Consider the following 25897-nt stretch of genomic DNA (forward strand, 5'->3'; position numbering starts at 1 on the left):
ACCAATTTAGATGGTGGGGTGTCGTGTTCAGAGATAAGTAAATAAACCGAATACTAATTAATACACTTTTATTTTCTGACTCCAATTAGGTTACATACGATTTGGTACAGTCACAATATTTAGTAGCGTGCGTTGGTAGTGCGATATACGGGACAACTGGGGAGGCGAACACAATGCAAGTACAGTATGAACAATATTGATGCGTCAACAATTAGTGTAGGTCCCACTACAAAACCTTTATTAGCTTAAATTTTTAACCAGATTTCTAAACAGTCGGCAGTGTGTCACCATTTATGAAATACTAGTCATATAATTGATACTGAAAAGCTAGTATAGATGTAATTAGTCCATTAATTATTCATTTAAATCCTTTTATGTCACGCTTTAGTGTTGTATGAGTAAGAGAGTAAGAGACTCACTAATAGTGCTATTTAGAATGGTTATGTATTATTTAATACTATAGAAGAGTTTTCATGACTTTTACAGAACTAGCCCCATAGCAATAATGAGGGAGCTTTTAAAAAGCTAAAAGGTTACATAATAGTTGTGCAAAGTGCTTTCATAGTGCAGATTAATCCTGTAATTATGTTTTTGATACTTCTACAAAACTAGTACTATAAAAGTAATTTTGACGCATTATTAGTGCAAAATAGATACATGAAAGGGTCAGTAAGGTCTTCAATAGTACTAAATAGTACCATAATCACTTTGTTTATATCTATTATAGTGCAAAACTTTAACCATTTTTTTGTATGCTCCTGTAAGCGTTCTAAGAGCTTAATTATAGAACTTAAATGCTCTTTATCTTATAGAATCAATTTGTTAAAAACCTTTATAGTACAGGCAGTCATAATGGTTACCATTACAGGCCTACTATAACACTGATTGGTGATGTATTTTGTCCCATTATTACACACTTTATGACAAGGAAAACTAGTTCCGAGTTAAAAAATGATGGGTTATGGGCAGAAAACAAACGATATTTTAGGATGACCAGGGATTTAATACAATTAAAGTAAATACAGTATTGTCATGATGCCGGCAGAACACAGAAGGGCAGAAACAATTCCATAGAGTGACGTTTTTACAGAAATGTCAAACTCGAATGACATAATAGTTTGCGTTTACAAATAAACTTCAACACTGGCCCTTAAACCAATACTATAATGTCTAACAATGAAACACTAAAGATTCTAAACTAAAGATTCACTAAATAGAACACTAAAGAAAACATTCATTATATGCATACAGAAAACAAAGTTACAACTTCTTGCAAACCATATCCTTAACAATATCTCATGACAAAACAATGTAACAGTACATAAAACAAACTTAAAACAATTTCAACTTCACAGTAAATTCAACTCTGTTACAAACTTAACATGTAATCCACTAGACAAAGGTTTTGTCAGTATGTCTGCTAACATTTCTTTTGTACACAAATATTTAACATCAATAGAACCCTTAGAAACATGTTCCCTAATAAAGTGGTGTCTAATATCAATGTGTTTAGTTCTAGCATGAAACATTGAATTACTACACAATTTCTGTGCTGACTGATTGTCATTAAAGATTATGACTTTAAAAGGTTTTTGGAATAATCCTTCTAAAAAGTTACATATAAATAGAGCCTCTTTACAGCTGTCAGAGAGACACATGTATTCAGCTTCTGTACTCGATAGAGCTACAGTGCGTTGTTTCCTACTCTCCCACGACACTAGAATTTCCTAATTTGAACACATATCCTGTGTAGGAGCGTCTATCTTCGCCACGTGCCCAATCAGCATCAGCATAAGCAGTGATAGTTAAGTCACCTTTAACAAAAGATAATCGCAGGTCCTTTGTACCTTTTAGGTAACGAAGAATTCTTTTAGCCGATTTCCAGTGAACTTCCGTAAAACAGTTGTTATATTGACTCAAATAACTTACGGCGTGTGATATGTCAGGTCTTGTACCAACTGCAATATACATCAGGGATCCTATTAAACCTCGATAGTCGTATTTACTGTTATCAGTAAGTTTCTCAGACTTCGTTAACTTAACTCCTGTTTCCATGGGAGTGGATGAAGGTTTACAATCTTCCATCTTATATTTCTCAAGAACTCTTTCTATATAATTTATTTGATCAAGAGTTATATTGGATTGAGTTTTAGTCAGTCTCATTCCCAAAATATGACTGGCTGGTCCCAAGTCTGTAATTTCAAATTCCTTTTTAAGCTTTTCTTTAAATACAGTTCGCTCTCGCGATTTTGGAGTAGAGAAAAGTAAAATATCATCAACATAAAGAGCTATTATTATAAATTCACTCTGTATTCGTTTATAATAAACACATGGCTCTGAAGCAGATTTCATAAACTTACAAGTTTCACATAGGACTTTATTGATCTTTTCGTTCCAAGACTTAGATGCTTGTTTTAGACCGTAAATTGCCTTATTAAGTCTGAATATTTTATTCTCTTTTCCACTGGAAACAAAACCCTCAGGCTGTTCCATGTAAACAACTTCCTTGAGATCACCATTCAGAAAAGCTGTCTTCACATCGAGATGATCAATGTCCATATTGTATTGAGCTGCAATGGCTAGCAATATGCGCAGACTGGAGTACCTCACAACAGGTGAGAATGTCTCCTCATAGTCAATACCATGTTGCTGTGTGTAGGGGAAGGGGGGGCATGATGGGGTATCTAAGGAAAATACCAAAAATACAGTATAATCATTGCGTTTATTATGCTTATTTATTTATGGCACAATGCCTTATTAATCTAACTACAATTTGGCATAGTCTTTGGGAGATGAACTTATAACATTTTTTTTAAATAAATGATTTAATAGGAACTTTCGAAAACCCATCTTGCCCCTTACCATGGGGTAAGATGGGGTAATGAAAATGGGGCAAGATGGGGTTAGCTAATTATTATCACAATAAATACAAATATGAATTTCTTCGGTGTTTTCATCATCCACACCAGCACAACCATTGTGAGCCCAACGTCCACAAAGCTGGCAGCCTACCCAACCTTCGGATGATTTCAGAAAACTATGATTTTCATCATTACAATAGAGACAAATTGTATCTTCATCATCGTCATTTTTCGTCTTGGCTGCAACTGTAGTCTTTTGTTTCTTCTTAGCATTTTTTTTGAGCCGAGGATCATTAGGATTGGATACTTTCCTCAGTTTTTTCAAATTCTCCAGCTCATTTTTATAAGGAGTTGAAGTAATGACAGCTGTTTTTCCTCTCCGGTATTGCTTCCTCTTTTCAGTTTGTTGGACCAAAGGGATTGGCAAAATATCACCAGGGGATGCATTTTCAAAGCTAGATGTAAGATCGCGGCATACCGCACGGATGGGAGATTTAGAAGCAAAAGAACATCCAGGTTCAGGTTCGGGAGCAGATTTTTTAGTCACATCAGGTGTGACTTGCTCTGTACATTCGGTGATAAAATCTATTCTAACTGAAGTGCATGATTCTGTTGTAAGTTCAGGTCTTGTTGTAACTGCTCCAGGATGGGATGTTGTGGTCGTTGAAGATACAGTCGTGACTACTGTGGTTGAAGGCACAGATGGAACTACCTCATATTGAGGCCCTTCGGCTTCTGTAACTCTGTGTTGCTCTACACTCGACGAGTTTTCAATATTTTGTATATCAGTAGTTGCAGCAGATATGAAATCGGCATCCGTAAAATTATTTTCATTAAACGGCCATATGCCACACTTTCTGAATGCGTTGATTGCTGTCGACATTGTAGCTGCCTGAATATATGCATTTCCAAATATTTCACTTATCTGAAATACAGTTACCACACGCCCTGGGTGTGATCTCAACCAGGCCGAAACAGCATGGTCATAATATGTACTGAGTGGCCTCATAAATGCAACATCTGCTGGCTGCATTTTATGTGTGCAGTGAGGTGGAAAGCAAAGTATAATAACTCCATTTTTACGTGCCAGATCAATTACTTCCAAATTTTGAGTGTGACTTACATGCCCATCTAGAAGCAGCAACACATGATTAGTAGGAGTAGCTCCGGAGAATCTGATAAACTTTTTGAACCAAGTCAAAAATATTTCGGTAGTTATCCAGCCTCGAGCATTGCAAACACCTTCAGTACCTGGTGGGGCGTGATCTAACAATTCTGGTTTCATTCGTTGTCTCGGAAAAATCATCAGTGGAGGCATGTAGGTTCCAGCAGCGTTAAAACATATTTCTACTGTAATAGTCTGGCCGCGATCTGCAGATGATAACGAGCCTACTTGTTTTCGTCCTTTCATGGCCAATATTTTGCTCTTGGTTTTAGATACAACGGAGATACCAGTTTCGTCACAATTATATATTTTGTCAGGAGTTAATTTATGCTTGTCATAAATCTCTCCGAGCAACTGGTAGAATTTACTAACGGCCACTTTATTAAACCCCATTGCTCTAGCTGCTGAAGTAGCTTCGGGCTTACGAATGGATAAATCTGGATGACGCCCTAAGAAACCTTTGAGCCAATCAACCCCTGCCATCTGCTTGTCAGTATTAAAATTGTGCGCCTTACCATTTCTCACAGCCAGTTGATATGCTAGACGTCTCAGATCGAGAGTTGTCAGCCCAAAAAGACGTTCTTCCATATGTTTTAGATATGCCACAATCTCGTCTTCTTCTTTTGTTGTAAAAATAGGTTTTTTAGGGCCCAAAGGTACACCAATTGTAACTTCACCATCTTCCTTCATTTTCTTAACATATCGCTCCAAAGTAGTCTGAGGCACTCCGTATTCAGAAGCGGCTTTTCTGTAGCCCATTTCTTTACTTAATACTTTATCTATAGCTGTTTTCATAGAAATTGTTGACCACTCTCCTCTTTTAGTTTTTTTCTTGTATGAACGTACCATTGTTTTACCTGAAAAGTACAATCGTATTAGGCACGTACCTATTTATAAACATAGATACCTAAACGAAGACCCACTTCACCATGTTGCCCCTATACCCCATCTTACCTCATACCCAATACCCCGTCTTACCCCAAAGGCTGATTTAGAAAAAATAAATTTCTCGAAAAAAAAATATTAACTGAACTTTTGTCTAACTATACCACAACAAAGTAAACAACACTAACAACCATATACGAGAAAAGACATAAATTGGGTAGTCATAATTACCTTACAGTAAAGACGTTTTTAACTGCGTAAAATTAGATCGACGAGACACTCAACGTGATTTTCGTTTGTAAACAAAAAACGCGTGCACTCCCACTCACTGTTTCTGTCGCACTGACGGTTGATCGAGTATGGCTTCCTATTGGGTTATTGCTTTCTGTTCGCAAGAGTCTAGTTTCTTGTATGTGTGCGTGACCCCGTCTTACCTCGCGTCCCCATCATGCCCCCCCTTCCCCTACCCTTTTGCTACTAATCTTGCTTTGTATCTTAAGAGCTCACCATTAAGTCCATATTTCTTCTTGAATACCCATTTACATTTTATGGGCCGCCGTCCTTCTATACGGTCAGTAAGAGTCCAGCAATTATTGGAAATAAAAGATTCTCAGCTTCCGGACCAGATAGGGCTTCTTTCACAGTCAGCGGCTCGCTTGCGACTCCGTTCATACCAGCGATATGAAGAGCAGACAGCATGGAATCATCATCTTCGTCTGTCTGTGTACTAGAAGATGTGCTTTCTTCTTCCTCATCTGGAACGTAAGATTCATCCGCAGCAGCATTTGATGTAAAGCTCTCATCATCACTCTCAGAATCATTTATTGTAATCGTACTAATTCTCTGTCCATCCTGGTTAGTATCTGTGTCATCAGAATTACTATCCAAACATTCATCAGTATTCAATGATTCTGTTAGTGGCGATAGTTCAATGATGGATTCATTCTGCAATTTATCATCATTTGACACATTCATAAACTTGTTTTCAAAGAATGTTACATCTCTTGCTTTTATACACGCTGTTGGATTATCAGGGTTTATCAATCTGTAACCCTTGCTCTCTTCACAGTAGCCCACAAATATTAATTTCTCTGCCTTTGGATCCAACTTTGTACGATTATGTTTTTGGGAATATGCAATACAGCCAAATATACGTAAATTTGAGAGTGATACCTTTTTATTAGTCCACTTCTCCTCTGGTATACATCCCTTGACTGCTACGGTTGGTGAACGATTTTTCAGATAGACTGCCGTGTTTACAGCTTCAGCCCAATATCTCTTTCCAAGGCCAGCATCTTGTAACATGCAGCGAGCTTTCTCGAGTATGCTCCTGTTCGCCCGCTCTGCAATGCCATTCTGCTGTGGGGAGAAGGGTATGGTTGTTTGATGACGGATACCATTTGCCTTCAAATAATTCTGAAAAATCAAATTAATATATTCACCTCCATTGTCACTACGTATTGCTTTTAGGTTTTTATCTGTTTGGTTTTCTACCAAACATTTCCATTCTTTGAATTTACCAAAGACCTCATCTTTTCTTCTCAAAAAATAAACAAAAGTTTTCCTACTATAGTCATCTATAAATGTTAAAATATATCTAGATCCACTAAAAGATGAACAAGGCATTGGTCCACATAAGTCTGTGTGAACTAATTCTAATATATCAGTGGCTCTGTTGAAACTTTTCTTAGGGAAAGGTAACCTAGTTTGTTTTCCCATCACACATGCAACACATTTCTCGAAATTACTATCATTAGAATAAGTAATACCAGTAGCCATACCTTTATTCAAAAGCTGCATGCTTCTATGGTTAAGGTGCCCCAGACGACGATGCCAGACTTCCTGTGAAGCCGTGCTACATTGCTGTGTAACTAAAGCCTTTTCAGTAGTATTAGTAACATCACTACTTGAAGTAACACCTGACTCTGTTTCAGTAGACTTTTCTACTAAGCTGCATCGTATGGGAGTGGATTCAACAACATCTAGCTGATATACACCATCACAAAGTGTAGCAGAGGCCACAACTACCTCACCATCATATATTTGACAAGTGCTAGTACTAAACACCACTTTAAAACCTTTTCTAACCATTTCACTAACTGATAACAAGTTTGCTGTTAAGTTTGGTACAAAATAAACATTAGAAATTGTCTTTACATTACCATTTCTCATTTGTACATGAACTGTCCCTTGTCCAGCAGTTAATAACTTGTCACCATTGGCTACTTTCACTTCCAATGTTTTATCATTCACAAAATCACTCAAGACTGATCTGTCACGACACATGGCCTGTTGCACCACTATCGATGTACCATGATGTACTATTGATGTTTGCTGAAAGTGCGGTAAGTAATGCCTTCGAATTATCTGTATTTGTTTTAGGATTCTTCTTGTTTACATTCTTCGGGCAATCCTTGATAAAATGTCCCGTCTTTCTGCACTTGAAACAAACAGGAGGCCGTTTGCGTGCAACTACAGCTAGAGCACTCTCAGTCCTCTCAGTCTTGTCATCTCTTCGGATGTTTTCCTGCAACAGTTTCCCTTTGACTATCTCGCTTGACAATTTTACATTTGAATTTTCCATTGCCATAATCAGTGGGTCATAGTCCGCAGTAAGTCAGTCAAAAAGACTTAATGTTTCTTATTTGTTTATTAATTATAAACATGATCTGTGGCAAAATGTGTTTTAATGTATGTATATTCTAAACCTAGAAAAAATAGGGACACTTACGGTCGACATCACAATAAGTAATATTAAAATAAAACATGACAATTATAGAAAAAAAAAACACTTCGGCGGGAATAATCTCGCCTTCTTGAGAATAACTATCAACAAAAAGATGCATACGCTAATGCCACAATTATTGTGTTTATGTCACAATAATTGTGGCATCAGCGTATGCTTCTTTTTGTTTAACAACATAATCATCACATCTTTTTTATAAATAAAAAAATCAAATCAAAATCTGTAAATTTATACGTACTGAGGAATCTTACAAGATTCCTGTTGATTTTGATGTTCAAATCAAAATAAAAAATCATATCTGCTCAGGAAACAATCCACGTCCATTATATTTATGCCATCGTTAATTTTAGTATGTTACGACGCAGGTAAAGCACTGAAACAAACGCACTTTCAGCATTATGACAAAAAAAGGTTTATTTTATATTTGGACAACGAACCCTAATTCGTTTTCGGTAACAATATGGCTACTGTTTTCGGCCATGATAGCACATTAGCAGCACTGCTGAAACCAATGTTTACTAAAGCAGCCATATTCGGGACCAGTCCTTTTTTTATTAATTTTAATTTAATTAAAAGACGTAAATTATAATGGCGCATTGTCAAATTTGAAATCAGCATAATGATTTTATCGATACAATAAATTTCGAAAGAGCAAGTGCAAATGCAAAAAAGCAATGGGAGAGTAAGACCATATCGGTCCATGCATGTTTTATAGTATGTTTTGTTAGGCAACAATGGCAAACGACATAAAGCATAACTTACCGATATATTTTGTTTTCTTGAAGAACACTCACGATTCACGATCACAACACAAACAAAATGGTCACCAGTGTGATAAAAAAGATCACTGGAATCGTTTACGGTGCAAAATAGCACTATAAACATGTTTTGGTTACTTTTATAGTGCACTTTTAGTTACATAAACGTTGCAGACAACACTATTTCAGTACTAAACGGCGTTTCTTGACACTTTTAAATTTCAACTAACGAGCTGACTTATCACCGTGAGAGCCTTTATGTAATGTCTATACTATAAATCAGTGATAATACTAAGGGCCTGATTTTGGTTTTGTAAATGTTTACACACTAATTAGCACGTTCTAAAACGTTCTCAGGACCTTTATAGTACCAAAGGAGATTGGGCAAGAATGTATGAAGTTTGGTCCAAATGTCCACCACAGTAACTTTTACTAAGAAAGTAAAAAAAAAAACAATGCCAAAAAAAAGTTATAGCCAAAAATGCATTCTTAATTTTTGGTAGTTTTTGTATGTTATCATTATTATTTTTTATTTTATTCCACTTCCATTTCTGCACTTTATCTAAAACTAAGATGAGTAAGACTCATTTGCATATAAACAGCCCATATTTTTCTGCCCGATGGAGGTACGAATAACTAACCAATTGAGGCGTCAGAAGTGCTTGAATATACTCAGCGGTGCCCGGATCTAAGAAAGTTCGATGTAACTGGTGGTGTCTTCTCTCTAATAATGAACAATTCTATTTTTTGACAGAAATTACAGAAAGTACGAAAATCGAACATCACGAAAAGTAATTGAAAACATGAAATTGAAAAATTCTATAAAATGTTTTATTTGATTTTGCTATAACTTTTTTCTGGCATTATATTTTTTTTTACTTTCATAACAAAAAATGTTCTATATTTAACGGGCTATCTAGCCATATAGGTCTCGTTCGTGGTGGACATTTGGACCGGAATCGCCCATTGTCCTTTGTTTCTTGGGATATTATGTATACCTACTAATTACATTCGTTTACCTATTCACTAAATAAATATTTACTTACCTCAGAACTCTTCGTTTTTCTTGGTTTATAGATAACATCCATAAAAGGAGCCATTATGTCATAATAAGGACACTCAGGCTTGTAAACATCGTCAGCCCCACTTCCAGTGCCCATAGATTCTCTTACTTTTGCTCTTTGTCTTCTGTACGTCGACATTAAGCTGTCTCGCTTCTTTTTTAACTCTTGAACTGAAATAGTTCCATCCTTCAATTGGCTATTTATTCGGTTCCATGCATCGTATGCATCAGTTTTGTTTTTATGATCCGGCGCCGAAGAATTCCATAAGGTTGGTTCATTGTGATACAGATTCAAAAATTCTAAAATAAGTTCGTTTGTCCACTCCATTTCAACCAACTAGACACTACACCACTACTCGTGTCGGCGAACAAGCAAGTACTGACTTATCGTCGTCTGTGCTACCAAGGACGCGTTCGGACCGCGGCGAACGCGCTCGGACCGCGGCGAACGCGCTCGGACCGCGGCGAACGCGCTCGGATCGCGCCGCACCTTTGAAGTTACCGCCTCGCGACGGATACCGGCGCACCGCTGCAGACGTTGCAGACGACCACGGACGAGGCCCTTCCCACGGTGCGTCGTCCGTGCTGGTCTGTGTCCGTCCGCGATAACACGCACCGTGGGAAGCAGGTGTTACAATTATAGACATTAATTAAATTTACAACAGTTATAGACAATATAATCTAGACACACGGCAGTGTGTCCGCCAAGTTCGAGCAAAAAAAGCGACACACCGGCCGTGTGTTATATTACACGAACCATTTCGGGAACCACCCAACACAAAAATAGTTACTTTTTAATAATGTTACTTGGCAAGTTTTAATAGAAAATTAAATACTTGATTCATTGCGTTCAGTAGGTTTATAAGGAGGTGTGTGAAAACTTACCAAGTAACATCATTAAAAAGTAACTATTTTTAACTGAGGTATGTGTATGGAACTTGGTACTTATTCAGATCTCACTTCTTTTATAGGCCAAGGATTTCCATATTATCGAACTTGGCAGCCTTTCACATTTTTGTTTTGGGTGGGATTAAATTTAAATTGACACATCGACGGCTCCTAAGTATACTGAGTCAACTAACAAATTTTGCGAATTGCACTTTTTTGTGTATTTACAAAATTGTTATTGTTATTTGTGTTAATACACAAAAAAGTGCAATTCGCAAAATTTGTTAGTTGACTCAGTACACTTAGGAGCCGTCGACATGTAACAATTTTGCCAATTTATTATAATGAAACAATAAAAAATATCAAAACAATAAAATATAGAAATGTAGGCTAAATTAATTAAATCAAATTAAATACATTAATTAATAGAAATAGACAATTAATTTATTAAATAAAATTACATTAAACTTATATTCACATGTCACGAAAACGATAAAATGAAAATGAAAAAATAAATTGTTCCAACAAAGTTGTTGTTCCTGTCATAGTCCAGAAGTCTGTATAAAATTGGCAAATATGCATACTTTTGTCAATAAATTGTGTTTCTAAACAGTAAACAAACTATAACCTCTTAACAAGTTCTTCTTAAACCAGTAGTTCAATATCTTGTACCTACTCAGAAAGATGTATGAAATTTACTTACTCGATACTCCCATTTCCTCGCCATTTTCCCTCCAAATGTTGTTAATCCTAAGAGAATTCATATAATGTTCATTTTGATGATCATATATCCCAGGATATTGACTGGCACGCCACCATAGCGGTAAGTCCCCTCTTTGAGGAGTGGCTCGGCAGGAGTCACGGCGCCCTCACGTACCGTATGACGCAGGTCCTCACCGGACACGGGTGTTTCGGGAGGTACCTGCATCGAATCAGTCGTGAGGAGGCGCCCAGGTGTCACTACTGTGCGTACAGCCCCGATGACACGGTGGACCACACAGTCCAGGAGTGCCCTGCGTGGAATGGGATGCCGTCGCCTCCTTCTGCGAAGCAGTCGCAGTCATGCTCGAGGAGGAGGCGGCGCACGGTGGGGCATTTATTCAAATTAGGTGGCCAAAATTGTTTATTTTGCTTTATGTATTCTAAATAGTTTATTATTATTTTATATCAATTATAAAAGCTTTTGGTGAACACATATTCAAGTAAAACACAATTGTTGATGAGAAAATTACGGTTTATTGAAAAAAAAAATACAACTTTTTATTTTTCAATTAAGAGTCTCGCGTCTCTTCCAGATTTTTCATCTATTCGCATTTTAATCTATTTCATTATCAGTCTCTTCTGCGGCCGTTTCCTCATCCGAGGAATTCTCTTCAACCGTGTGGGCCTCAGCAGGCATAAGCATTTGTATTGCTTCTTCACTATGTGGCGTAGACCTCTTTTTAGGTTTTGGTCTGATGCTTGATATCAAGGGATCTGAGCTGAGCAATAATCTGTTCATTACATCTAAATTGCATTGCTGTCTAGAAAATTTTCTAGCGTAATTTTGTCGGTACAGTCGAATATGCTTGTTACGCGCCTCTGCTGCTTCTTCTGACAGTAAACCAATAGGCAAAAGTGCATTTTCCATGACAGTTGCGCCATGTATTAGTATTTTATGCATTGTGGGAGTCATCGGATGCCAGGGATATAAATCAATGTACATCTTCGCAGTCTCATACCCATATAGAGCAAACTTTTTTAAATCAACTTTATGGTAGCTGGATATGACTTCCAAAATCACTTTCAGGCGTTTTATTAGATTTAAATCCACACCGGTGATTTCAGCAGCAATTTCTGGATTGGCAAAAAATCTTCTACTAGTATTTCCATCATTGGTATTGCCAAAACCAGCTTTCGGCACATCAACTAGTAGACCCATTTGCTCTCTAAATTTTGTTTGTATTTCTACCTTTTTCTGTTTAACAATACCTTTGTCATTTTCAGATCTTAACTGCCATTTTTGTACAGGAATCTTGTATGCCAAGTGAAGGATGGTTTCGAAAAACCGAATCCTGCAACACAGATAGGCCAAATTGTATTGCGTCAATATCGACAGTTTTCTTGATGTTGAGGTCATTAAATTCTTTTGATGTCGCACCACAGATGTAGCATCTCATGGTTGAAATCGTCGAAGTTGCAGCGTTACACACTTTTGCATCAACCATAGTCAGAGTCATAACGTGTTTTATACTTAAGAAAATTTCGCTCATTGCGAATTCACTGGGTTTCAAAGCATTTATAGCCTCTTCGACATTTGCGATTTCAAGCTTAGTGATATCCACTGTTTCTTTGATAAATTGGATCCTTATTGGTCGACAGAATCGTGGTGAAGAAGGAGTTGGATTTTGCCAAACCACTTTTTTGTTTGACCTGCATACTAACTGTAGCGGAACAAAGCAGCTTTGGAAAATGTTACTGTCACTTGCGTCCAAATCTTGCATTTTTTGTTTGAATTGTGATTGTTGAGACCCGTCACATCCCCATTTTGAAATAAGGGTCAACGATTGACGCTCTTCTGGACTTAAGTGTTTTAAAACGTCCTCTAAATATGTTGCCAAGCGTTTAGCTGTATGGTCCATTAGATCCTGCAGGTTAATTTCAGCACATGTTTCAGTTATCCGATAGGCATCTTTCGCCGGATAACAAGTCTGTTTAGCTTGCTGTAACAATTTGTAGCTCGGATAAAACTTCTTGTTGCTATTTCTTATTATTTCATATTGTCGCCGTGAAAGATCAGCTTCCACAAACATTGAAAGGACGGTTGTTGGATCTTGTTGTGATGGTTTTTCACACTGCTTGGTTATTTTGTATGCTTTTTGATATGCTTGAGCTGTTTGTGGAGAGTTGGTAATGTCTTTTAGAATATTGGATGCAATTCTCTCTCCCGAACTTTGAAGGCATGTCTGAGCAGCATGTATTAACAATTCTTTATCAACAGCACTGCGTACTTCCTGTGTTTTTCTGCGTTTACTCCTTTCACTTGATTCCAAAAATGACTTTGTTGGTCGACCAGAAGAACGCCCTTTAACTCTCTGTATTTCGAATGTTCCTTGTAACCACTTATCATTCTTTTGAAGGAAAAGCTGTGATTTTTTATGAGCTTCCATCCACTTTTTCTTAAATTGAGACTTCAAATAGGATAATTTATGCTTTACTTCCTTCTTTTCTTCCTCACAATACTCATCTTGTGATAAAACAAATCTCTCGAGATAATTCAACTTTTCGTCAAAACTATGCAAGTTTTGTTCCTGCATTTTGTTAAAAAGGTATCTACGCGTTACTACTCGCATCCCTGCAGCTTCTGGAACAAAAGGAGAACTCACTTAAACAAAAATTATAATAAATTGCAAATTCGATGAATTTGTACTATATCATTCATTGATGTTGCACCCTTTGTTTTCACGGGAGATCACGGCTAAAGTTATCGTTTTCAATTAGCTTAAATACCCTTTTTTATACTACAATTGACAAAACCGATGGGACAGACCCTGAAGTACAACAAAAACGTTTTAACTACAAAAAATAGGAATTTAATACAACAAACACTAGCATGTTTTTGTAATCTGCCTGTGCGCAATATTTTCTTTTACCCTTGGCTTAAAACCTATTAATATGTATGAACTCTTACCCGTTATACTTGAATCCATCACAATTTTCTTCACAACACACTCCAAAATAAAAATATTCACTTTTAAAATAACAGTTTTGCACGAAATGTCTAAAAGCAATACGAACACTTAGAGCGACGATCAAGTTTAGACTGGCACACCTTGGCGCGCGCTCCGAGTGGGGAAGCGGGTTGGGTCGCCCATTGTTCTACGGTTATTTATCAGTCGCAGGTAGTCGTTTTTTTTTACCTGAGACAAATTTTATGAATTGTATTTTTGGCCGCCTAATTGGTTGAATTGCCCGTCCGTGCGGCGGAACGTCAGAGAGTTCGCACCTCTCATCCCGGCCGCCGCGCTGGACCAGGTAGATACCACGGACGCCGGGTGTCGCGAGACGACTCCCGACGAACGCGACGCGACGCGACGCAACACGAGGCGACGTAATGCGACGCGATGCTATACGCGACAAATGCCCTACGTGATTTTGGTCATTACGTCTCAAATCATGGAGAAGTTATATTACAATTTTGCTTTATATTTCAAGTAAACTTCCCAAAGCGGTTCGTGATTTGCCTATCAAGAAATTTAAAAATCGTATAAAATCCAAACTTTTGAAAAAAGGATATTACAAAATATCTGATTATTTAAATGATAAAAAAGCTTGGGAATGAGCTGCTCGCTTAGTGAGTGATATCTTTTCAAATGCCTGTGTATTGTTACTTTTGACATTTAAATATATATTATTGTCACCGTAAGATTACAAACATCGTTAGATTACAATCTATCTCGAGAGATTGTAAACTGTCGAATTATTGTAAACCGTAACACCTGATTGCAATTTAACGCATTATTTTTCGCTATATTATAATCTATCGATGAGAAATTGTCAAATTGTCAACTGTCCGAAAGCTCTCCCTGATTGGTCAGTCTTTTTGTAAGATCGAGAGCGATGTAGAGCGGTCAAATTGTCAACTGGCGTAGAACGGAATGCATCTTGCGCGCTGATTGGTAGAACGTCAAAAAAGACAATGTTCTTTGCAACTCCCGGTGTCACAGCTCTTTGACGTGCAAAAATAAGTGACGGTTTAATTTTTTATAAAATCAAAAATTGTACTTAATTTTTAAGACTCAAATTACCCCTAGAGTGCAATTCAAAACCGCGTAGGCGCGGAGGGGCGAGGCGGCCTGCGAGCTGAGGCGCAGGTAGTTTCAGCGCTCGCCGGTGGTGAGCGTGAAAACCATCTGCGACGATAAGCTCGCATGGGACCGCCGGAGCCCCGCAGCGCCGGAGCCGTGACAGAAGTTATGCTTGCTGCATGTTGCATGCTTACTTCCATGCTGGGTCAATTAATATGGGATGTGTTATATTTTAAACAAAAAACTCAGTAGGTACGAGTTAAAAAATTAGAAGGTAAATAAATATGTCGGAAGCGCCATCAGAATGGCTGGCACTATCGTCCGACATCAGTTAGGGTAATCAAGCAAAGAGATAAATTTGGATCTACAACGCTAGGCAATAACACTAGGTACACTAGACGTGACGTAGGGTAGTAACGCCACGAACACTCAATGAAGACTCGACCAAGACTGAACTAAGACTGAGCTCCGCGGACGCCGCGCTGACCGCCACGACTCCGCCAAGCGCGCCAAATTGTTGTTTCACCGAAAACGCCACCAGAGGGCGCGCTTGCGGCTCGTTCAGTGACCGTACTATTGACTATCTCCGACACGGCCATAACTGACATACACACGTCCTCGTGTGGCTACACATGGTACCTGGTGACAGAAGAAAACAAAACTGGAGTAACTTTTCAGCTCGGCCTACCTGACTACACAATTAGGAATGACAAAATAATTTTAAACAAAACAGAAACGAAATGTTTAGAAAGAATGCCACAATCTTAAAATAATCGAAATCAGATCATACAATCTCGAATTAATGCACCATGTAAATGATCCAGACAGACCTAAGTCAATCAGGAATCGATAGGCTCCAGTCCTTCTCACTGGGCGTGTCAAAGATGAAAAATGATCAGTCCTTCTAACTGATATGATTTAGAATGATCAGTCCTTCTGACTGATATGATTTAGAATGATCAGTCCTTCTGACTGATATGATTTAGAATGATCAGTCCTTCTGACTGATATGATTTAGAATGATCAGTCCTTCTGACTGATATGTTGTCACAATGACGATATCTTTGACACAAGCATTCCAGTCCTTCTCACTGGAACACTCCTAGGGTCTACCCAAGGGATATCAGTCCTTCTCACTGATATGGTAAGGTAGGAATTGCATCTGAACAATGAACTTTGCAATGGAATTAGTAGCATTAACTTGAAATAAAATCAGCGAAATCAATTCGCACAAAATCAGTCACAATTATCAGTCAGATACAATTATCATGCGTGCACTAATTAGAGTTCGATGAAGTACCTTCGCATGGGTCATCGACCTCCAAATCAACAGCAACTAAATCTAATTCAGTTGGAATCTCAGCTTGGGGCATCCTTCTAATGCGATCATGGGCATACTCGTAGGTTCTATTAAGAGTTAAAGATTTCAAAACATAGCGATCGCCTTCAAGTCACTGAAGAACTTTAAATGGCCCTTTAAACTTAGGGTCAAATTTAACTGGATTGCGCTCTTAATTTTTTTTAAAACTAGGTCACCAACTTATCAACGAGACAGATTGCCTCTCAAGGTTATTAGTGTCTTACGACAATTAATCACGAAAATAAACCAAAAATGGATCGGTCTCACCGGGTTTCCACTCAACGTGCGTGACGATGCACACATCGCTATAGCGCGCAGTACAGCGACTTTCGCGAACGTGAAGCCACGGAGATGCACGAGCACCAACACTCCGAACTCAAGATAACACACGACACGTTGGGCTCCTGGTAGGCAGCTGGGATGCTCCATTCAACGTCGTAATTTTCTCGCCATATTGCTCAATAACCACCGTCATTGTTGAAACATGAAAAAAAAGACAAATTCGGTTAATTTTCTAACATACCTTCAATAACTAGCTTGACATTTAACAATGGAAACGATACCATTACCATAACCGTGGTTACCATACTTGTACCTTCGCTGAAATTCTTAATTCAAATTATCGACGTTCCATTTTTTTTTGTTAGTGGGTCGAAATTTATTTTCACGTGGCGAATTCTTAACACATGTGGGCATTCGGATTGCAATCCCACTTCTGATGTCGGAAGCGCCATCAGAATGGCTGGCACTATCGTCCGACATCAGTTATATGTCATTTACACTCAGCCACTTCCCTTGCCACTCGCGTCGCCGCGAATGTTGCCGCGGCAGTGTCAACGCGAGTGTGTCGTTTACATTCAGCCCTCATACTTCTTTGCCGGGCGACTCGCAAACATGGCTGACGTCGAGGTTGTTGCGGCGACAGCTGTATGTCTACTTAGTTTATTGAATTATTTAAACGTTTTAAAAAGAAATCAGAAAAAAAGACGCTATCGCCAAAGAAGATGGTGGATGAAAAAAATTCATCTGAATCGAACGACGTAAGTACTACTATAACTACCTGTAAAGTGCATACACTTTTGATAATAGTTTAATAAATGAATTCATGATGATTATATTTTTGTTACAGAAACAGCATGAATATTTTTTTTATGGAGTTGACTTCCGAAGATGCTGCCGAGTTTTCTAACTTTTGCAGAATGTCACCTTCTGATTTTAAATTCTTGTTACATAAAATTACATTTATGATTGAAAAACAGCAAACGAGACTGCGAATGCCCATACCAGCAAAAATACGTTTGGCAATAACATTACGATATTTAGCAACGGGGGATAGTTACAAAAGTCTCCACTACTTATTCAAGGTTTCTACACCAGCCATTTCGTTAATTATTCCTGAAGTATGCAAAGCTATCAACTCTGTTCTCAAGGATCAAATTAAGGTGAGTAACACAAGTACTTTTTATGTTTTATTGTATTAAATTAGGTATACAAATGATATAATCAAAATACACTGCGCATCACATCACTAACGAAATTAAACAATCTAAATGAAAAAAATAATAGAATTCAATTCTGGGTAGCGTTCCAGTAGGCTCTTTCAATCACATTCATTTGGTTTTGAGGTGTAACACTTCTTTCGAATCTGGGCTGTACTCTTGGTTCCAACATAATATATTGTGTTGATGAAGTTCGTGGTATCTCATGGCTTGGAGAAGCTGGTACATTCATTTCTGGGATACTGATCTCTACTGATGAGTCAGACTGTACCGTTGGTTGCATGATATAAACACGTTGAGATTGTTGAATCGGTGGGTTTGATGTGACTTGGTAATCTGAATACTGTGATTGCGATGACGTTGAATGATTTGATAAGACACTTGACGGTCGATCAACTTGATGGTTGATGGTGGGATAAGGATTTTGCAAAAGTAACCCATCTATTTCGTACATAATTGTTCCCCGTATTGACTCGGGATATTTTCGTAATTTTTTAGCTAAGAGTTTCGCATAAAGATCACACTCGTCTTCATTGTTTTCATTTGTATGAGTTCTTTTATCTCTTAGCACTTGGTTCAAAGTGTCTAAAGTCTGAGATATTTTATTTTGAGCCTCATCTATGTCAAGGCTTGGTTTTTTTTTGGCTTTGTTTGGCCTGTTATGTACTGGTGTTGATGATCGGTCTGCCTGTGATGACGAAGGAACTGACTGTGACAGCGAAGGAACTGGCCATGACGGCGAATTGATTTGCTGGTGTGATGGTGATTGAAGTGGCGGTTCGACATCTGGAGATTGTGCCTCATCCTCAGTATGAAAATTCTGAAAATTTAAATAAATAATTATACTTTTTTTGTTTCAGTTACCACAAACACCAGCGGAATGGTTAATTATAGAAGAAGGATTTAGAAGGAAATTTCCTCGATGTGTCGGAGCTATAGATGGGAAGCATATTGTAATTAAATGTCCTCCACACAGTGGCTCACAATATTACAACTATAAGCATACATATAGCATCGTACTAATGGCTCTAGTTGACAGTGAATACCGTTTTATTTTTGCTGATATTGGTGCCCAGGGACGTATTAGTGATGGAGGAATTTTTCAAAACTGTTTACTCTGGCAAAAAATTGACGCAGGCACTATTAATTTGCCACCAGACGCGCCCTTACCCGGAAGAGAAATTGATGTACCCTATGTATTTCTTGGTGATGGAGCTTTTGCTTTACATAAACATATAAGTCATCTCCCTATCGCACTATTAGTAAGTGCGATAGGGACGGATGTTTTATCGCGCGATCATGCTACCAATGCAGATGTGAGGGGCCGTAATGTGTAAGTGTAATTTCTACGGACCAATGATTGTGATGATTATATTAAAATAAATGTCATTTTTCTCTGTACGTAATATTTTTTATTTTTGATTCCAGGGATCCTAAACATATAGAGCCGTAGCGCGTGGGACGTCGTAAAAAATGCCGATAATCTCAAATTCTATGATTCTAATCTAACACTTGATGACACTTATGATACAAGATAGTCGGAGTCTTTAGATAATGTATTGAAAAAGGCATTGTTTTACTACATCACACATACTGCTGGCTCTATATATGAACTGCGTTTTGATGGAGCGCCTGCAATCCAGTGGACTGACAGCACCAACAACGGATCCCTTTTAGGCTTTCAGTGGAGAAAATACAGTTTTATTTACTTATAGACAAATAAAATTGGATTTTCGTCTACTAAAAGCCTGTGAGGACCCGTTAGTAGGTACTATAAGTGCACTAGATTGCAGGTTTCATCTAAACCAGTAGGTACTACATACGAGATAATAGCTATAACAATACCTAGGATGCTAGCATTGCAATACGAATAGTTATCATTACAGTTCAGGTCGTTATGTTACATAAATTGATTAGTAGATACAGCAAAATATTTAGTAAACCCAAAAAAAAAAAGTGTTTATGTATACAAGATCGCATAGTAGTCCTTACGATCGATTTAGTAATGTAAATTAGTGACGTATGGTTCTAATTACATTGGTATTGTAACAGGCGCGTTATTTGCACTGTATTGAGTACTATGTTGGTTGGTCAGTTAAACTTAATGTCTAGTTGTCCTTAATAAAACGATAGGTAAAAATAATAACAAAACGGTTTTTGTAAAGTCAACAACGAGTCTTGCTGTCACGGTTGCTAACAGAAGTTCTAGTTACAGTAGCATTTTTTCTCGTATAGATAGCCAGATATTTCTCTGCGTGTAACATCTGATTGCAATTTAACGCATTATTTTTCGCTATATTATAATCTATCGATGAGAAATTGTCAAATTGTCAACTGTCCGAAAGCTCTCTCTGATTGGTCAGTCTTTTTGTAAGATCGACCAATCACGACCAGCCGTTCTGTTCCCATGGAGTTCCCGTAGAGTTAGGAATGAAATAGAGGTGTCAGTTAAATAAAATAAATGCTCTTCAAAAATTCTTCAAGTATTAAATTTATATAAAAATAACTCTTATAAAAATACAGTTAGGTATTTTGTCTTCAAATACAAACTAATATTTAAAAATAAAATAAAAGGGGTGCTAATTAAACAGGCTTCTTTTTAATATCATAATTCGCCCCCAAAAATGTATGTTGTCTTCTAAATTACTAAGTCAGCCACAATTAATAAAGCGTCGAGCATCTAAATAATACTATCTTAGCCACGAGTTATCTTCCACTCTAAATACAACTCAGCATGATGGTTATTTTTTTGCATCTAAAGGACAATGGGCAGATTGGTATAATGTTCATCATCTAAAAAAATAAGACGTTACTTCAATATTACGTTATTTAAATATAACTTTACTAGCGACCCGCCCCGGCTTTGCACGGGTACTATACCTACATATAAACCATCCTATTGAATCACTCTATCTATTAAAAAAAACCGCATCAAAATCGGTTGCAAAGTTTTAAAGATTTAAGCATACAAAGGGACATATGAACAGAAAAAGCGTTTTTGTTTTATACTATGTAGTGATGATGTAGTGATAACCGTAATTTGAATTAAGTCGAACATTTTATTACCTATTAGAAACTATATAACAAATTGTAAGTAATTTACGTTTTTATATCTAAGACACTAATTATAAAACCTAGGTTTACTTACTTTTGTTTAGAAGCTGTAGTTGTTCCAGTATTTCTTTTACTTCAGTAACTTGGGTTTTAGATAGAGCCACCTTGAATATATTATTTTTTATTGTTGGGAATATTTCAAATAATTTATTCCCTGACAATGGGTATAAAAATTGAAAATCTTCAATAAGAAGCTCATGCCCGCGTGGCGTTTTTAACACTGGATATTTATTAATGTATGCTCCGATGGTCATTTCTGAAGTCTCTATTTCCTTCAATCTATTTTTGGAAGTTTTTTGCCACTTCTCTATCACTAAATGCCAGGGTTCTGTACAGTTTTGGAGCCACTGGATATCTTCATCTGCACCACCATCTGGAAAGATACATGGACTCATAAAAAAATCATGAAATAAAGACTTCAAAATAATTTAATTTAGTAAAATAAGTTGCAAGTTATTAATGTAATTAACTAGTGTCATGCCAAATCATGGGATTAGGTTGTCAAGCGGACCCCAGGTTCAATTGAACCGTGTCAGAAAGGTGGGCCAAACGTTAGGAGGATGATGAAACTGCAAGTTATTAAAGTTGCTAGAAAGAGGCCAAGGAAAGGCAGTCAGACAAACAACACAGTTGTCCTTTTTTCCTTTTGAGGTTTGAATACAATTAATAACCTATTTGGGAGATGCTCTAATCCAACAGTGGGATCACATTTGGCTATTAAAAAAAATAAAAACCCAGGTAGATAACTTAAAACTTGCCTTCTTCGACGACTTCTGGCTCGTTGCTGTTATTGTTGATGTTGCTGCCATTTTTCTTTTTAATAACCTTAGCCTCCCTTAATTCGCGGCGCCTGTTTTGTAGACAGTCATATAATTTGCCTTTTGCACATCTTTTTATTTTAAGTTTAGTATCATTAATGTATGGAATAAAGTAAGTACTTATATTTTCCTTTTTGAATACTTCAGTTATTTCTTGTGCTTTTGTAAGAAGTAGAGAACTGTCTATTCTTTTATTTGGGTCTGATTGCATTAGGTCTTTTATTATTATATTGCAAACTTTTCTTCGCCCATTATTTGATAATTTGCCTTGTTCTGAATATAAATTTAGCAGGCCTTGTCCTTCATTCGATTTTAAGAGTAGATTTTTCAACGGCTGAAATACACAAAAATAAAATTAATTATTAAAATAATTGAGTAGGTTATTATGATATAATATTGTCTTCGGTTAGCGCGATAGTTACTCATGAAATAAAACTATAGAAACGGATTATTATGATAGTTTTTTAAAAGCATATATTTAATTTAGTTCTAACATTTTTTATGTTTTATTTTGAGGTCAAATATTAGGTCTCTACCTATGAAATTGGTGTTTTGTATGAAGAATTTTAAGAAAATTGATTTCTCCATACAAATATTTTTTGGAATATTTTAAAAACCTGTAATCCAAATGAAATAAAGTTTTCAAGGTAAACGCAAGCAATATCCACGCATAAATTGAGGTATAAATTTTTATCTAACATAAAATGTAGATGTAGAATTTAAAAAAAAGTGGGCCGGCCGATGGGTGCATCAAAGTGGTCTGAAGTGTATATAGAAAATTAAAAAAATACTTAAATTAATTTGACTGTTGGTACACAAATTTGTAGCAAACATAGTCTTTATTTAAAAAATAAGGATACTGGTGTTTAAAAAAAGATTAAGTCATACTAGAAGCCAAATAGTTGTAATGAAAAACACCAATTTCATAGGTAAGGACCTAATAGTTAAATTATCAGTATTCATCTTAGCGGACATTCATCTTCATTACAAATGGTCATATCCAGATCCACACTAGAGCAAGCCTCCTCATTCTCACCAATGGTAGGAGGTATAATGGAATTGGAATCATTTAGTTGGGTAGAGGTATTATTCTTGTTCAAAGGGGCTATAAATTCACTCACACTCTTTATTTGTCTGTGTTTGGGATTAAGCATATCTACAAAAACTGTAGGGGGCTGCAAAATAAAATAAAATTACCTACTATTTAAATAGGTACTACATATATATAGGTATAAGAATTAACAGCCTCCATAGCCTATTTGAAGCTGGAGGTCCCAGGTTCGAATCCTGGTACAGGCATTTATTTGTGTGTTTATAACAAATATTTGTTCCCGAGTTATGGCCATGTATGTATATAAGTATTCACCTATATAATATCTATTATATATATTGTAGTCTGGTACCCACAACACAAACCTTACCTATCTAATGTGCTTTCTGTGGGGCTAAGTCGATTTGTCTAAGATTGTCTTATAAATAAATAAATAAATATTGGGGGACATCTTACACAGATCAACCCAGCCCCAAACTAAGCAAAGCTTGTACTATGGGTACTAGGCGACGATATACATACTTATATACATAGAAAACATCCATGACTCAGGAACAAATATCCGTGTTCATCACACAAATAAATGCCCTTACCGGGATTCGAACCCGGGACCATCGGCTCAGTAAGCAGGGTCACTACTGACTGAGCCAGACCGGTCGTTGAATAATATTTATTATTTACTTTATTATTACGTATAGATGCCTACTCATAAATACAAATCAAATGAGCCTAAACTTGAAGGGTTTACTAGTAACCGTTGAAGAGATTAACCCTCCATCTCCTAACATCATCAGATCAGCTCGATAAAACCAAATTGTTGTATTGTTATTAATACATTTGTACATTTTTTAATCAATAGGACAATATAACAGATTAGGTACTATCAGCTGCAAAATTGCATGGCGAATTTATTAATGAATTCATTCATAATTTCTCCATGCAATTTTGCAGCTGATAGTACATTACATTACATACATATAGTATAGTTTCAGGTGAAGCCAATAAAAACATGTTAAAAAAATAGAAGCTACTTACAGAGCTGCAGCTGCTGAATTCTGGGCATTCTGGGTTTGTTATTTTGATCCAGTTATCTAAATTTTTTAAGAATTTGGCCCGATCCCCAATGGACGGGATTAGTTCCTTGGCGAGACCTCTGTCTATCATTGACAGGGTTGATATTGTTATATCATTTACTGAAAAATCATAAAAAAACATAATTGTATAACTTACACAAGAAAGTCCCAACGCCTAAGGCATAATTTTCTGGTCTAGGGGAATCGAATACTTGGCTTGGGAACCTAGATTGTATAAAACAAGCCTATTGACTAGTTATCCTTTTCGCATGTTTTGAAGCTGAGCTGACTCTGGGTGTCCTGTGTGCCAAACCCATTAAGTTTAAGATGAGATGACTGTGTATCAACTAATTTTATCGCGTAAGTATATAATGAAATTCCATGAATAACTTTAAGACTTTTTGTTGTAAACTTATAAAGTCATTATATAGTTACACCACTTACTTGTTTAAATTGAATAATAGCTTATATAGAATATACTTGTATAAATTGAATATGAATACTACAACAATAAGAAGACCTACATCAGCCATTATGCGAATACAAGAACGCCAACACTCTTACTGCGTGGCCAAAAACAGCCGGAACAACAATCGATCAAATCGCTTATTTAAATAAAATAGAATACTTTAATGCGAACCAAGCGAACCATGGTAAATGTACAGTTGTTACAATAAAATTCATAGAACACATGGCATCCTGATACTAAGACAATGGTACAACTTACCTTGAAAAGTATGAATATATTGGGGTAAACCCCACTGCTTTAATAACTGAGGGACGTCTTGGTCAATGTCATCATCCATCTCGTCACTGGTTTTGTAATAATAACCCAAAAAGGCGAAAAACACTTCAAATTCAATCTGCAATACTGCGCTCGCTCGCTGGTCAAAAACACAATGGCCGCCAAGCCGGACGCCGGCTCGGGTGCGGGTGGCGGTGGCGGGGCGGGATGCGAGCGCGCGAGTTTGTTTACAAAAACACAGTTTTCGATAAACAGTACAAGATACTTTGCTATGAATACCACCTCGATTGTTATTGTAACATTATTATTTTATAATATTTTAAAACACACTAACAAATAGCACGGAGTAATACATGCATTGTACCGTTTACTGTTTCCGGTGCGGTTTTTACTATAATAGTCTTGTTAAGGCCTAACACTACATAAAGGGTAAACCAAACTAAACGATTTTTAAGTGACGCTACGAACGATATGTACTGCAAACAATAATGTAGTTGTAATAAAAATATTATTGTTTTGATTACAAACACACTCGTAGTCTACCAGTAACATTGTAAATCATTAACCGTAATTGGATCATTTAGTAATTGCGAATCTCTGTTTCTTATTACTTACAATACATTATATAAATATTAACAGAATTCTTGTTCATGATACATAAATTATTGATGTTTTTGTTCAATTATATTTTTTTGTAAGCTACATTAATCAAATAATATAATGAAACATACGATTAGTAGGAATGAGTAATTAGTCGTAAAGATAACAAGGGTCAAGTATTTCAAACTAGAAACTTTGTAACTTCATTTTACTATTCGATTCAGTACTTCTGTTTGTCACCAATTTCTCTGCGTGTACGGTTCACAATAATTCGACAGTTTACAATCTCTCGAGATAGATTGTAATCTAACGATGTTTGTAATCTTACGGTAACATTATCATCAGATAACATTTTATTAATGACATTGTTTATTGACATTTATATACTATAATTGTATTTTTTTTTTTTTTTATTTTTTTATTATTATTGTGAATGTGAGTATCGTGCATCGAGAAACATTATATATTCTTATAACATAAATAC

At 36.7% G+C, this 25897-nt stretch overlaps 2 protein-coding genes across 2 annotated transcripts; both read right to left on the minus strand.

The window, feature by feature from the left end:
• Positions 1–6138: 6138 nt before the first annotated feature.
• On the minus strand, positions 6139–7175 carry LOC124635681. The gene is made up of 2 exons (XM_047171626.1): positions 6693–7175; positions 6139–6327 (listed from the first exon to the last, which is right to left on the minus strand). The coding sequence occupies exons 1-2, from the start codon at positions 7081–7083 to the stop codon at positions 6176–6178; spliced, it is 543 nt and encodes a 180-aa protein (XP_047027582.1). The 5' UTR covers positions 7084–7175; the 3' UTR covers positions 6139–6175.
• Positions 7176–11681: 4506 nt separating this feature from the next.
• On the minus strand, positions 11682–25666 carry LOC124636078. The gene is made up of 7 exons (XM_047172030.1): positions 24796–25666; positions 24031–24188; positions 21885–22278; positions 21161–21499; positions 20777–20805; positions 18723–18832; positions 11682–12420 (listed from the first exon to the last, which is right to left on the minus strand). Exons 1-7 carry the CDS (start codon positions 24872–24874, stop codon positions 11682–11684), a joined length of 1848 nt encoding a protein of 615 aa, XP_047027986.1. The 5' UTR covers positions 24875–25666.
• Positions 25667–25897: the final 231 nt, after the last annotated feature.

This window comes from Helicoverpa zea, chromosome 13 (genome assembly GCF_022581195.2).
Source record: "Helicoverpa zea isolate HzStark_Cry1AcR chromosome 13, ilHelZeax1.1, whole genome shotgun sequence".
In the NCBI taxonomy this organism is placed as follows: domain Eukaryota; kingdom Metazoa; phylum Arthropoda; class Insecta; order Lepidoptera; family Noctuidae; genus Helicoverpa; species Helicoverpa zea.